The sequence below is a fragment of the Anser anser genome (assembly GCF_964211835.1).
Source record: "Anser anser genome assembly, chromosome: 5".
Classification (NCBI taxonomy): Eukaryota; Metazoa; Chordata; class Aves; order Anseriformes; family Anatidae; genus Anser; species Anser anser.
The window spans coordinates 58,029,296-58,044,935 of record NC_139725.1 but is presented as its reverse complement, the minus strand read 5'-3'; the positions used below and the strand labels follow the sequence as shown (position 1 = coordinate 58,044,935).

At 48.8% G+C, this 15,640-nt stretch overlaps 1 protein-coding gene across 8 annotated transcripts in view; it reads right to left on the bottom strand.

Annotated features, from left to right (window-relative positions):
• Positions 1-13,979, bottom strand: part of CEP170B (centrosomal protein 170B) — a 57,024-nt gene extending 43,045 nt beyond the window's left edge. For 2 of the 8 annotated variants that reach the window (XM_083836737.1, XM_083836744.1), the window contains exons 1-4: positions 13,688-13,977; positions 13,246-13,403; positions 12,440-12,575; positions 1,261-1,350 (exon numbers count right to left, since the gene is read on the bottom strand). In XM_083836737.1, coding sequence (XP_083692863.1) covers positions 1,261-1,350; positions 12,440-12,544 — 195 coding nt within the window. In that variant the 5' untranslated portion in view covers positions 12,545-12,575; positions 13,246-13,403; positions 13,688-13,977. Of the gene's footprint in view, positions 1-1,260; positions 1,351-12,439; positions 12,576-13,245 lie in introns of all 8 variants that reach the window. The other 6 variants (XM_083836743.1, XM_083836741.1, XM_083836739.1 and 3 more) reach the window with 6 other exon arrangements.
• Between the last annotated feature and the right edge of the window lie 1,661 nt (positions 13,980-15,640).

Sequence of the window (15,640 nt, the reverse complement as noted above, 5' to 3'; positions counted from 1 at the left end):
ACACAAAATAAATTCAGTTTGGCCACAACCACCTCTCCCACAGAAGTCTGTTTGTCCAGCTGTAGAAGACAGGCACTGCCGTAACTGCTTCTAATCCACCACCCCTCTGAGCGCAAGCCTATTACTAAAATGCTATAAATTCATTAGCCTATGAAGAAAGAAGAGAAGTAGTGATACGAGCCTTCCCCTTCTGCAAGCAGAATTTTCAGCTGCAATTTATATCACAGGTTTTGAATCAGGGATCCCACTAGAAATCCTGACATTTCAGCAGGGCTCTCTGCTTTCAGCTACCAGGCTGAGGAGGATTAACACTCATGCTAGCTGTTTTCAGATGCCAGAAGAGGAAGAAAGTTTGTTGCCTTCTTCAGCATGTGTTTTTGTACAAATTTCTGGGTTCGTCCAGTGTTTTTGTGGTTGCAGTGATGGAGGGCTGCCGTTTCTAAACCCAAAACAACGATGGCAGTAAAATTCTGTGAACACACAAACACTGTGAACACAATTATGTGAATCTAGCTTAGGCCTGTTTCAGAAGAGCAATACCTCCACCGGTATGTAGAAGGAACTCGAAAGGGGCATGCTATGATATTAGAATAGTTTTAACTACCATAGTGTACTTAACAACCACAGAATTCAGGTGGACAAAGCCTCACCAAAATGCCCAACACTACTGCCTGCTTCAGGAGCACAGCAAGGGTTAAGACTCAGGTAGGCTCAACTCCCTGCTCTGGGCTCACGCTATCCCTCGGTCTTAACACAAATCAAGGCAGGTGGAATAGCAGTTTTTATTATCAGAAAGAGGTGGTTTAAAATAGTTTCTCCCCAAAGAAATTAAAAGGCTCATCATCCCATAAATCACTTCACACACCGACAACTGAATTGCTAAAAGGTCACCCCGCTCATACTGAGCAGCTGCTCCAGAATCTTCACCAGTTTAATGTTAACATCCCCAAAACAAGACTGAATTTATTTCCTGCCCTTTCCTAAGAAGCACCATGGTTTTGTGAGCCTTGAAGAGCTCTGCAAGGGCACTGAGAATAACAGAGGAAAAAAATAATACAATATTTACTAAAGCTTTCCTCTTCTAAGATACTGCATGACCTCTGTCTCAGGCCTTGCAAATAATTTTGTACATAACTTAATTCATGCAAACGGCTGCAGTGAGACCCCCAGAAGGGTCTAGCAGTAAAATATATGCGCAAGTACTTGCAGACTCAGCACGCCACGTGTTCACCTCCGCCAGCAGGGAGGTTTGCTACTTACGCCGTTTAAGCTCCCGAGGTCCTTCACCCAGTGCTCATCTTTCTCCTTGTCGTAGTTGATCACAGCGTGCTGCTTATCGACACTGCGGGACTGGCAACGAAAGCACAATGAGCGTGAGAGCAGCCAGGCAGAAGAGACGCTGTTAATCAAAGCAGCATTTAGACATGAAACTAACTTGATATGAGGCAGGGGGAGAAAGGGGAAAAAGCAGGAAAGATTAAATATTATGGCTACTATAAATAACCAAAGAACACAGAGTAAACACTTCCATGGTTGATGTAAACAGTTCACTGAAGAAAATACACTATTTACATGAAAAAAAAAGTCATGGAAAGCTGTCAAGACTATGCCAGCACTTCAGTAAATTATATAAATGCACATTGAAAACCAAACCAATCAAATAGAAAGCCTGGGGGCATCATCTCAGCCCGCGTGAACTGGAAGAGCTCCATTTTCACCGGCTGAAGCTGGTGGCCTCATCACCAGGGACTTTCTGTTTGGGAGGATTTCTTCCTATCTTTCAAAGGGAAAAAAATATATATATAGCTTTCTTAAGTTACAAACCAAACTTATTCATGATGTACACTGTTCCCAGGACCATGTGCTGGAGTTGACTTAAACTCTAATATGTTTTCCAACTTGGAGAGAGGTTAGTTAACTTGGGATGAGAAAGCAACTAGAAAAAACAAAATTTAAAGCTAACTTTGAGGACACTGATCTGGACTGATTTGGTCCCAACGGCTTTGTCACGACGCACGCGTACCAAACACATCTTATCTTCGAAACAGAGTATGACACTTCAGGAGAAATGCTGTCAGACCGTTTTGAGGCACAAACGTTAAAACCTCTGAGCAGTTTTGAAACACAGCATAAGCGTCACAGCTATGAAGACACCAGACTGTCTGCATCTTGGCTTGAAGCAGTCACTGGCACTACTCACTCCATCCATCAGCGCGTGCATGTATTGCTGACACCTCCCTGGTACCTCAGCCCAGGGAAGGGTAGGGCATGCTACCAAAGCAGGGAGACAAGCCAGGCTAAGCCTGCGCATCGTCCTCGTCCTGGGCATCAACCAAGAAGTTCTCAGTGAAAAATAAGTCCTTCCCTTTCCCCAGGTACAAACACGCAGGTTTCCACAGCACCGCTCTCAGTGAGCCATGACATACCTCCTCGCAGGCATGCAGGGGCAAAGACTCTTACAGGGGAATTCCTTGATGAAAACAGAAGTTTTTCCTGACAACCCATTAAGCATTAGCAGGAATTTCTTCTTCCCATGGCAATGGGAAGCAGATTTGGTAATACCCCAACAGCTGATAAACATCAGGTCCCAGAAGGCTGGGCTCCTAGGAGGGCTCCCTGCACCTTACCTACAAAACAGAGGGGGAAGACCATCCCTGCCCGCAGCATGGGCAGAAGTCCCCCCTTTCACCAGAGACGCACGTTTATAACCACGTTACATCCTGCAGGACTCAGACAGCCACGCACAGGGGTGCTGCCTGCACTGCACGGATGCAGACACAAGGTATTGCCATGTCCTTCACCTACCCAAAATCCTGGACACCGCTGTTCCCAGTGGGATGGGAGGGAGCGCTGAATAGGTGCAGCAGTGCTTGCTTTAGCTTTTTAAGGCACGTCACAGAAACTCACTTAAAGATCAACTGAATTTAAAGGCATAGCAATCCCTTTAGTCCACTTCCAAGGTCAGAAAGTCTTCTACCCCAAAAAGAGAGTTCACCCAAAATAAAAATTGCTGTAGATTTTACCTTGCACCAAGCCACAGGGCATTTAAAAAGAGGCTTACTTCAGGGAACCAGCTGTCTTCTAAAAATTCAGTTTGCCCTAGATCTGACCCTGATGCAAGTTAACACAGCCTTTGGACTCTTGTATTTTACAACAGCGGACTACAGACACCCTGGGGTCCCAAGCCAGACAAGGGTCATCCCACAGGGACGGAGATATATTCTAGCACCATAATATTCCCCTATATAAAAGCAGAGGTCACCAAAGGAACTGATTTATGTCAAAATTTCCCATCTTTCACGCAAGTTTCATCTGTATTCAAGATTGCCCTTTGCAAAAGCAGGTAAAATGATACGCTGTATTTGTGCCGTGGTCCTGAAACTTCCTAGCATCGCTTTAAAGAGCATGTTAGGAACATGGCAAACTGTTACACAGATCACGCTTCTATGAAATCTCATCTTTTTTTGAAGAAGAGATGAATTTTCACAGTTTTATTTATGTTAAAACAGCAAACATCACAAGCACTGGCAGCAGGAGTTCCTAAGGGCCCGTCTCCAAGGAAACTCAACTTAAAATAACTAAAATTGCACCTTGTTTATTTTGATGCCAGACTTGCCAAAGGTCACTCTGGAGAACCCAGGTGTGGTTTATTTCAACACCAGTCACATCTACAAGAAGCTGCTCTTTCCTGCAGCGACAGCAGCCACCCGGAGGCTGGCGGTGCTTTTGTTCCCGGAGAGGAGCAGGATGCCTGAACCCCACTTCCAAACAGAGCCTGAGCAGCCACCAGGGCAGCAACAGACAAGGGCAGAAGAACAGACCTGGTGAAGTCACTTCAAGTCAAGCAAGCCAGAGGTTGCCAATGAATGAACCCTTAAATCACGGAAAGCAAGTCAGGAAACCTGAGTCTGTGCACGTCATAGAGCAGTCCACGGGTGCAGACCTGCCAGAGATCTGTAACTCCACTGGGAGGATTTTAGGGATCTATAAATTGAGAAGCTGCAATGAAGCTGACTGAATCCCAAGAAGAAGAGGACTCCTTCGTTCAAAAGCACTTTTGCACCAGACAGTGAGCCTTAATTGTGCTCAGTCACAGCCTCCGCATCAAAAGGCGATGCTGATCCACATGTTTGGACAGAAAATGCTGGTCCAAGTTGGGGAAAAAAAAAAACCAAAACACAAAATGAATGTGTGATAACAATAAAGTGTATTAAAAAAAATAACACAGCTGAAGTGCCTATACACAAATGTCAAAGGCAGAAAATAACCAGCACACCCTCGCAGTGACTCCATTTCACCAGAAAAGCACTTGTAGCAGGGACAGCAGCACTCCTCGGCTACGGCAAGACTCACTTCGGTTCTGCTCGGACCCAAACAACAGCGTTCTCGCCGCGTCCCAACACTAGACTTGTTATCAAAGGAAAACAGTTCTCAGGAAAACACAGCGTGTGCTCGTCTGATTAACAACATTTATGCTTCTCTGAGGGGAGAACACGGACACTGATTTGTTACTACACTAAACTCACCCAGGGCTTGCATTTCCAGACATTCAAATCACTTCCTAATATAAGGCTGCCCCGCTTCTCCCTCACGCTACCTCCAGTGCATCATGTTTTAAATACCTAGTAGACGAAACGCACACGCTGCACGTACCTGAAGACAGAGGTATTTTACAGTTACACTTTCCTCCAGGATGACATTGAACAGGAGGCACCTCCAAACCCTAGGTAAGAATGGCACCTCCTGGTCTGCCAGCCCCAAACCTGTACCAACATCCTGCATCAGCCCCCAGGGAGACGTGCAGGCAGGCAGCCTGCTTCTGATCCTCACAACTGCACGCATCAGGTCAGCCAAAGCTCCTCCTTAGCGCTGCAACAGCAAAAGCAGCTTTAGAAGCGTGCAGGAGTCTCCAACGAAGTAAATATCACATCAGCTACGTGTGCTGCAAAGAGAACATCATCTACAGCCTTGTGTTCGGGGAAGGGCTTGATACATACAGCAGGATACTCAGGATGAATCCAAGAGCTGCAGGGAGATAGCAAGCAAAATCCACAGGGAAACAAGACCTGCTTAGGAAGACAGGATGAAAAAATACAGCAAGACAGCCTGCGTTTCCCCACAGGGTCGGGGAGCAGATGCAGCTCAGCTGTCTACGTAGATACAGATGCTGTTTTTTTTCCCCCAGCAGAATTACCATGGGCAAAAACCTACTGCTCGGGGTTGAGATTTGGACCTCAGCCCCGCCAGCGCTGTGAGGCATCATGGTACTGGAGATAAAATAAACAAACAAGAGCAGCTTCCCTGTTCCTAGCTGCAGTCTGTTGTGCACGTCTGGCAGAAGATAGCTGCAGCATTCTGGTGGCAGCATGCAATAAACACTTGCTTGAATATTTTCCACGTTGAACAGGTTACATTTCTGCCAGTAATGTGCTCTGCACAAGTGTCCCAGTAAGGAAATACAAACCTCTCCCCGTGCCCCACTTTGGGAGGAAGGCACGCAGAGCCAACTTAAATAACAACAAAATATCCTCACGCACTGGCCTCAAGCGTGGTTTTAGCTCCTCAGAAGTAAAAACCTGGATAATATTTAATGACAGCTATAGCCACTGGGTCTCCCTCTTTCACCACGACACATTTCACAAGAGTTCTGCATCTTGGCCACTTCCGTGCTTTTCCAGAACACCGGCGATTTGTGAACGCTCCGTCCTGCCTCAGGCCAGTTGCAATGAGACGTCCCCGCAGACCGACTGCTTCCAGGGGCGCGTGCTGGTTTCTGCACGATTCTGCACAAGCACACCGACGTCTCTTCAGCACGTGCAGCCACCTCGACGCTGGAGCTGACCTCACGTTGCAGTTTCCGAGCTGCAGATTCCTGCTGTCAGCGGTGCTGCAGTTAAGATCACGGATCTGCTTAGCGGATCCGTGGCAGGACCGGGGCCTGAGTATTCACGCAAAAATAAGGCACTGAACAAAAGAAAGAAATCCCCCGGGAAAATGAAACTATAATCCCCACAGCTTGGCAAAGGGATTTGGAGGCTGGTATAGTCCTCATAACAATTTAACCCGTTGTTTTGGGCTAGAATGGGTTTTTGCTTGCTCGTTCCTCTCTCCAGCAGTGGAAGACAGGCTCAAACGACCCAAGGGCAGGTTCTCCCCAGAGGCAGGGACCAGGCAGCCCGCAGATGGGCTGGCTTCCCCTTTATTTTGTGTCGCCGCACAGGGAAAATGTGTGAGCATCGCCTCTGGTGGGAGAGCAGCCTGCATGTTCACAGCACAGCTGAGCCGCGTGCTGCTGCCTGGATCAAGGCCTTGGAGTACAGGTCAGCTCCCGACACGGGCAGGGTCCCCTTCTTCCCTGCCCACCCCCAGGAGGGACAAACCCTCCCTCCAGCTCCTCGCCAGCACCACACAGCCCTCACAGCCCCTGCCTGCAGTGCCAAAGCCTCCCCTCCCCGCGCTGCCTCTGGCACTGACCTCCCCTCCCAGGCCTGCCAGCCCTGCCGTGCCCCCAGCCTCCTACACCACGCTTCCCCAGCCAGCCGCAGCCCTCCCATCAGCTTCACGTTAGGAGAAAACAACGGGAGAGGCAAAGAGCCAAGCAAACACCACCAGGGCTGGAAATACGGGATGCGCATCCCTCCCACAGCTGCTGCCCGAGCACCTGGAAGCACTGCCTGCCCGAAAGCCGAGCCTTCCCAAGGCTAGATCCTTTCCCTCCTGCCTGCCAGACACCTACTTCCCTTGTGACACCTAATGAATGAACGGCTCAGGATCGCTGCACTTTCTAACGCCCAGGGACTGACTTAGGTGCTGGTTTACACCCTCCAGATAACCGCGGCAGAACTGCACGAGCAGGGCACAGCCCTGCCCCGACTGCAGCTTTCCCTGTGCCTCCACAGAGAGGGAGGCTGGAGGCAGCAGAGGTCCCCCCATCACTTTGACGGGGAGCTCCCAGCGCAGAAAACACCTCGGTGATGGAGGGATGCTGCTTCTGCACAGCAGCAAATTGACCTGGAAGCATCAGGGAAAACATCTACCGAGCTCGTGCCGCCTTCTTCCTCCCGGCGCAGGCAAACTACGCCACATCTATTCCCACCCGTTTATGTAAACGCTTACCAAACTACGCTGGAGAGACACCATGTTATTAGCTACAGCCCAGGGAAGGCAGGGTACGCCAGGTCAACGAAACCTTCATTTGACCACCAGTCACATACACACAGAGCTCACAACGCACCGCACCGTTTGCGGGGTGCACCACGCGCCCCGAACAGGGAACGGATCTCGTGTGGTAGGGAATCTCTGGGAAGGACATGGCGGCAGATTGCGTCTTCACGCCTGCGTACACAGGGGCAGAGCAGGACCGCACCGGCGGTCTTCGCGCTGCTGTGTCGTAACTGCGCCGCAGCTATAAACACTTGACGTAGCAGCCATAGGAATGTTCTTTCAATGCCTGGGATGCTTACAATTGCCTAGCTTTTTTACCAAAACAAGCTAAAAAAGAGGAAAACGTCTATCCAAGCAGTGTCAAGTGACCATTTATCCAATTTGCCAGCAAAACGGACTTGTGGTAGGGGCCCGTGAGCCGAGCATACTTGAACCGACTAATTGATACCATGAGCAGCATGCGACGTCCCATATGGACCAGTGACAGATGCTTGGCTAGTAGCTTTCACAGCTATTTGCTGACACCAGAATGAAAACAAGTCTCGAGTCCGCTCCGGGCCTAAGGGAGATGCTGTTCAGCAGCGGCGTACACTGAGCCGCTTCTGCCCTGCTTTCACCACTCCTCAGAGCCCTGCTGCCTCCCTGCTCCTTGCTCCTCCTCTCCCCCTGCACACACACGGCCACCTCCTCGCTGCACCTCCGTGCTGAGCCCGGCCTTAACCTGCTGGGGAGGTGTCAGAGAGGAGAAATCCGCCGATCAAACGCGGAGAGCTGGCCTTCAGCTCCCCGAAACATAAACTGTAGGAGGTTGAGCGAGTACTCCAGCAGCTTTCCTCGACAGCTGCTTTGACCACTGTGAGTCAGGACGCCGGGCTAGATGCACCTTGATTTAATCTAGCACAGCTGCTCTTGCTTCTGAACTCCCGTCCTGTGCATCCCCGCACCTAGCTCCTGCTTGCCCCACCCGTGACAGCTCTGTCCTCCAATCCGTCCCCTCACCAGCTTCACTCCCAGACGTGATGTTGCCAAAACCAACAGCCTCTCATCAGTCCCCGCTGACTGCATGCAAACTTCAACGTTGTTCAGAGGCCTGGAGCGCTGCCAAAGGCATTTAGGTTCTCGATGGGAAGACTAATCAATCACCTCCGACCTGGGAGCTCCCTCTTGAGAAACGCCACCACCCCCCCCCCAGCCCTACAGCCCCAAAACTTCAAAGAACGGGTTAAACATACTTCTGTATAGTTCACATGGAAAAAAAAAAAAACAGCATTTTCCTCAGTCTTGTTCTCCTAGAAGACTGCAGAAGGGAGCTGATCTCTGCCAGAGCACGCTGCCTGAAACAGACACCTGGAACATAAACTCACCTCTCAACCAGTTACAGAGTTTAGCATTGTTATAAGCGATTGAAAGCAGAGGCTCACAATAGGAAGTGCCAAGCTGTCTTAAAACTGACGGGCAGAACAAAGGCAACACCTAAACCAGAGCGCATCAGGCCATCTGCACCTACTCCCGCTGTAACGCTGTAACTCACACTCACGCGTACAAACTCACAGCGCAGGACAAGGGCATGCCCAAGCCACTGCCCTACAGGGAGGGAAACACTCAAGGGAGCACTGGTTAAATATTTTGCTTTCTCAAATTTTCCATTAAATATCCCTCTTTTAAACAAAAAACAAGGAAATCGCGATGCTGCTTTCGTTTTAGTTAACTATTTACACACAGCACAAATTTCAAAGACGCCCTGTTTAGGGGCAGAGCGGAAGGTTTAAATGGTTAAGTGAAATTTTGGAATTTGCAAAATGTTTATGTAGCCTGAGTAAATATCCATCACATTAAGCGAGTGATCAAAGCTGATAAAAACGGCAATTATGTTTCCCAGGAAAAATGTTGGTGGGGGAGGAAGTTACTCCATTCTACAGTGTCAACACAACAAAAAAAAAATCTTACTCCTGGGTGGAAAAAAAAAAGAGATAAAGAAAAAAGTAAACACGCTTAGAGAGCTATTTCCTACACCACCATCAAGCTTCATGTAAAAACATGCTAGTGCACATTAGTGAAGGTTTGGGTGTCCACACTCCTGCTGTTGCCTTATCTGAAGGGAGCCAATGAATACAAAGGAAATCGAGTACTGTTATCAGAAACAGGGCAGAATGAAGCCCTTGCTACATGTAACACTGTGCACACACCAAATTACACTGCATGGCACTGCCTCCCAAGCCCTAATGTTCAAACCCAATGTAAATCTCACATTTTCTTGTACTAGGAGCTTTACAATGCTGTTAAAACATTTAAAATATTTCTAATCCTCTTAGTAGGTACAGAGGATTTCAAGGCAGGTTGTTTCCCCGCTATCAAATCTACTTAATTTTAAGCTTGAAGACTATGGTTTTCTTAACCTCTTTGTTAACTAGAAAGCAAATCTAGTACCTGTATGAAGTAAGTAAACACAGGGGAAACTAAGGCTTGATTGTTTGGTGACAAAGACATTTTTTGCTGTTTAGGGATCTGATACCTTCAGGCAATGCAGCCAAGAAAACGCCTAAAGACGAGATGCTCCTAAAACTGTAAAATGTGAAAGGCAAGACTGCAAGCTCTCCAGGACAAGGACAGCTTATCTCTGTGCTGTATGTTTGCACGCTAATACACAAGGTCTCAACAGGGGACCACAAACTGTATCACAATGAAATCACTAAGCAGAAATAATCTTAGAGATGAAAAACAATGACCAGGTCATCCAGTTCTCTCCCCAGACAATGCCAGCCTGTTCCCAATTGTGCACTTGAGAGGATTAAATGCCAGCTTCTTGAAATATACGTATACAGAATAACCGTGCAGTGAACACACAGTTTCAGTGTCAACACTGCAGAAGTATTACAGGTACAAACACTGCCACGAGAGCTCTGTCCATCTGCTCTGATAACCCCCCTGCTCCTTAAGCTTTCCCCAAGACAAATGATTGTGCCAGTCTGCACAACAATTTTGTGACACGGACAGTCACAGAAGGAAAAAAAAAAAAAAAGTCTAATTTTAGATCTCATCCTCCATCTGCTCACACACAACTTTGCTTGGATATCAAGTGTGTGCTTGCAATCTCCCTTCTGCACTGAGTCTTACTACAGTCATGTCGTTTGGAGCCCAAGTTAGCTCTGGCAAACATCTTTATAAGCAAATGGCTAGGAAAATAATGTGCTGTGCTGTGCAAAATGAGACCATTCACGTGATCTCAGAAAAAGCTTTATTACTGGAGACAATAAACTGATATATTAATAAAGGGTCACGTGTAATTCAGCCCCTGAACAGAAACAGCTGGATTTTACCGACAATCCAGAGCCTTCAGTCTGAAAAATTAAGGAGGTTTTGAACCATCACCACCTACAAGCCCCCAAATACAACTGCATCCCTCTCAGAGATACTGCTGACTCCTCCAGGAATCCCAATTTGTTTACCTTGTAGAAAAGAGCATGACAAATGTGCAGCGTCACAAGGTTGCCAGTCCACACGCAACACCGACAAGCCAGCTCAGACTTGCAAAGAAGCATGAAATACTCCATGCGGTACAGAGTGGTTCACGATCCACACTATCCAATTAATCCCTTGAATAACCAGAGAAATAAGCAACACACTTTAGGGATGACTGATATTCGGGCACTTGCATGTTCAGGTGCACAACTTGAGACTTGGGATTCCCGCAGTGCTGAACCCTGACCATAAAAAAACCCTCAAGTACCTTCAAAACATATTAAGATGGGCACCCTAAAGCTCAGGCCATTTTAGAAAAATCAAGAACACTGTAAACATTTTCTCCCTTTAAGTCAAAAGGGAATACAGCGATCAGGGTTTTGAGCAAACACAGACTTACGGAAAATATTAGGACATTTGTAATGTCTCACCATTACATATCTCACCAGTCCGACATGTAGGAACATGACATAAATGATAGCGTAATTCACAGGAAAACCCAAACAAACAACCTGCTCTTGAACCAGAGCATGCTTCAAGCTCTACCACTGCAGCAAAGCCATTTCATTCACTCCTAGCTAGCCGAGCAGTACAAACACTGCAAGCTCTCCTTTTGTGGACACTAACATTTTATTACAGCTAGATAACACCTTAACCAACTGTCTTCTAAGTACAGCTTGTACAATAAGAGCTCCCACCCCCCTAAACAGACCTCCTGCTAACATATAAAATCCCTGCAGTAGCTACAAACACAGCCTGCCTGGAAGAACATTAGCAAAGCATTTAGGAGATGGCTGTTACCACACTAGCAGTGAAAACTACAGGGGAGGCAGGCCCCATTGTGCATGCAGCTTCCTACTGTTGACATCAATGGGCACGTGGGCTTTATGGATGATCAAGAGAACCTTCTGCCACATTTCTAAAGAGGCAAAAGGGGAGCAGGTAGGTGCAGTCAAACTTTTTTTTTTGCATTTAAGTATTCATGCACGTATCTAGCAGAAACACTAATTGAATTCTAAGCTTCTATAAAGTCTTGAGCTAAACCGCTCTTGTCAGCTCTTTGCAGATTTCCAGTTCAATTTGTTTGGAGTGACATCCATTACATTATTCTGTCAAACATCAGACCACAGTCAACACTTCAGAAACGTTGGATTAGGTCCAGCAAAGAGACATGCTGGTATGGAAAGCACTGATGCAAGCTGTAAGTTTGCCCAAGTAACACAATTACTTTGGAAACAAGAGGACACCAAAAGTCAAGTGACAAGAGTCACCCCACCAAAAGAGCCAGCAACACTCTGCTACAGATCAGTGTTTCCTGCCATGACAAAAAAAAAAAAAAACAAAAAAAAAACATGCACAAACCAACCAACCACGCAAAAATAAATAAATAAGGGGTACAAGCACTGACAATACAATCAAACTTAGAGTAAAGGGAAAAATAGGTAAACAAAATGCTGCTACCCTCCAAATCACATGCTACAAAAACAGTAGTTTAATCACTTGCAGATCAGGACAGAATTGTATGTCTTGGTTTAATACTTCTAGCAGCATCAAGATAGGTAATCTGTTCGATTTGATTAATCTCCCACCAGCACAGCTCCTACCCATCTGATGACATAGCTGTTCGCAGGAAACCTCACTTGCACTTTCCTGAACACATTAAGTCTTTGTGGGAACCGCAGACTTGACACAAAAGAGGAAGTTTGTTTTAAAAGATGTCATTTGAAGAAAGCATGAGCTATCTCTACAGATCCCAGCGTTGCATTCACATCTACTACATCTTCAGATAAACAGGAAAACAAAAAAGTCACATTACCTGGAGCATCAGTTCACAGTCATCTCTGCCAACAAATATCATCTCCCGAGGGAGCCGATGGCGAATGCCAGTGCTGCTCACCAAGAACCACGAAGTCACGCTCATTTTGGCGCTTGGCACTTAATCTCTACACATCCTAAACGTGAAAAAAAAATAAAATTAAATTAATGGGCACATAGCGAGCTATTAATGATGTACGTGAGTGTAGCAGTGCAGAGCTGCAGTTCCCAAATTTTCCCGAGCCACGGGACCCGGTGCTGCTCCTTGCACTGTGTTCACGTTACATTTTTTGTGGCAACGAGCAGGGGTGAGGCGTGCCCCAGGACCTGCCACAGGTAGGAGCCACGGCTCTGCAGCCCTGGAAACATACCCACAGCAGAGTAAGACTAGGGGGTGGTTAGGAAAAGGAGCATTATCTCAGAAATGAAGCAAGCAGCTGAATCCAATGGCTGAATACGGTTAAAAAAAAAAAAAAGGCAAAAGCGTAGATCTTTTCCAGAACATTTCCGGGCTGCTAGCACAGCTCACGCCTCCCCCATCCTCAGGAGAGCATCGGGAAGGTGACGGCTGAACCCGTAACCTCCCAGGCGCGGTCACGGCACGCTGCTCAGCCCGCGGGTCGCTCAGCCCACCTGCAGGCAGACAAACCCCCCCCCCCCCCCCCGCGCGATCCGGTAAAAACACAAGAATAAAGACACGTAAATAAAGCGCTGCCCTGGACGGGAGGGTCTAGCGGACCCCAGAGGGGGATCCCGGCCCACAAACGCCTTTCCCCCGCGGGAGGCAGAGGCAGAGGCAGCCCGCACCTCGGAGGGCGACGGCCCGCGGCACCTCCCGTCCCTCTGCGGCCACACCTGGCTGCTGGCGCTGCTACGGGCCGGCGGCGCGGGGCGCAGCCCTGCTGGCTCTCCTCCTCCTCCTCCTCCTCCTCTCGCAATCTCGCATTTTCTCCTCCCGTCTCGGCCTGAGGGAAGAAGAAAGGGCGGCGGGCTGCGGGGCCTCTCCCGCACCGCGCTCCGAAGAGGGCTCCGAGCCCTCCACCCCCGGCGGCACCGGGCTGCGGAGCCGGGGGGGGGGGGGGGGGGGGGAGCGCGGCGCGGCCGCCCCCCAACAAAGCACCTGGGCAAAGGCGGCCGGGGCCTCCCGGCAGCGGGCAGCGGCCTCGCCCCGCTCCCCGCTCCCTGCCCGGGGTCCCACCGGGGGGCTCTCCCCACGGTCCCCCCTCGGTCCCCGCCGCCGCCGCCCTACCTGCTCGGGCCCCGGCGCGGCGGCAGGCCGGGCGCCTCGCCCCTCCAGCCGGCTCCGCCCGCCCCGCTCCGCCCCCGCGCACGGCAGGTTCCCGACGTCAGGAGGCGGCCCCAAGGCACCCGGCCCTGCTCCATTTTCCCCCAAGCACCGAGCCTGAGGGTGCCTGAGGGCCACCGGGGCTCCCCCCGCTGCGCCCATCCCTCGTGGGTGCCCCCCGCAGCCTCCTCGCAAAGCCTCAGGCACCCTCAGCCCTTCTTCCCCACAGGCTTTTGGTGTGTTTCAGCGCTTTTGGCCCCAAAATCTTATCCCCCCCCCCCCCGAGGCCCCAGGCAGCAGGTGTGAGCCCTAGAGCCTGGTGGGTTTCTGGGTGATGGTCTGAGTGTAAAAACAACATACAGGTCGTGATCTTGTATGGCGCCCTTCATTTCAGGCTCCCAAAAGGGGTTTGTGGAACACAAATGAGGCTTCGTGACACCTCGCTGACACAGATGTGGTTGTCCCCGGCCTTTCCAGGCCGAACAGGCAAGTTTGAAGTCATAGGGCAGGAGTCACTACCTCCACAATCACTGTGTTCATATCACCAGCCCTTTCTCCCACATCCTCTGCTGGGTTTAGGTTGAAAAGGTCCTCAGCATGCCTTCCTCAGGTCCTTTTGTAGGACAGGTAACCAGGAAATTACTGAAGAGCACCAAGTGTGAAGCTCAATAACCACTTCTTTCCTCACTGGGACTGGAGGCAGCAACAGCTACACACCGGCTCTCTGACTCCAGCTGGCACGGGCTGCTAAGAAAAGAACATAAAAAAGATGGCAAGATCACAGTGATATTTCCCCAGGCTTATCTTCCAGCCGAAGAAGCCGCCTTTGCATTTATATGCTCTATGTTTATTTCTGAATATCATTTCTCAGTCACCTGCAGGAGCTTCCCTAGATGTCTTAAGTGCTGCCTTTTAGAATTTTGGCTTCAGTGTTTTCCTCGATAATGTCTGATTGTATGGAAACCATAGGTGCAGCACACCGATTACTGAGGCCAGTCCTACATCAGCATCGCTCCTTGGACTTACTCCTGGCCTACAGCACGGATGGCAGCGGGACTGATCCTCTGGACAGAGGAGCAGGAAGGGCCATCCCCTGCAAGGCCTGAGAACCAGGGAGGGCAAAGTAGAATCACAGAATCATTAAAGTGAGCATGGGCAGAACCAGAAGGGGGTAAAAAAACCTGCCCTCCTCTTTCTGAAGAGCAGTAGGACTTCATTAGTATTTAATTACTAGTATTATTGCCTTCTTTAATCAACATTTGAGTTCTTCTCTGGCAAATACATCATGCCCCGGGGCAATTTCAAGGTGTGATTATCTTCAAAGGCTTAAAAGCTGGCTGAGACTGCAGCATTTGTGTTTTATTGGAATGCTCTTGCTATCTCCTCGGAGAGGAGCACCACACCCTTGCTGCACACTGCGTCCCTGGGGTGCCAGGCAGGAGGACGGAGTGACCGGTGCTCACTGCTGGGGCATTTTAAAGGCTTTTGCATTGACCACTGGCATAAAGTAGTTTAAAACCTTGATAAATAAAAATGGACTTCTGCCCTATTTTCCAATTCATTCTGTAGTTGAGTCGTGTTTTATTATCGATTTAACTGACCTATAGTTTAGGTTTTTGTAAATAAAATTCACGTCTCTCAGAACTACATCTAGAGAGTCAGCTCTGTAGAATATCTCTATACTGCTAGAAGAAAGTAGGATAATTTACTTCTTTGTACAAGCCTGCCATCTAGGCAAATCTTTGTTATGAGTTACTATAAAAAGGTTAGTGATTGCTTTAGCTTAAGCTTGGTTTTACCAGGCACTTATATATGTGTATTTATCAGAGCAGTCAGTACTTCACTATTTATAGAGAAGAAAAATAGTCCCTGTTTGCACCACGTGTCTTCTGACCTGATTGAAGGTGCAGTTAGGCC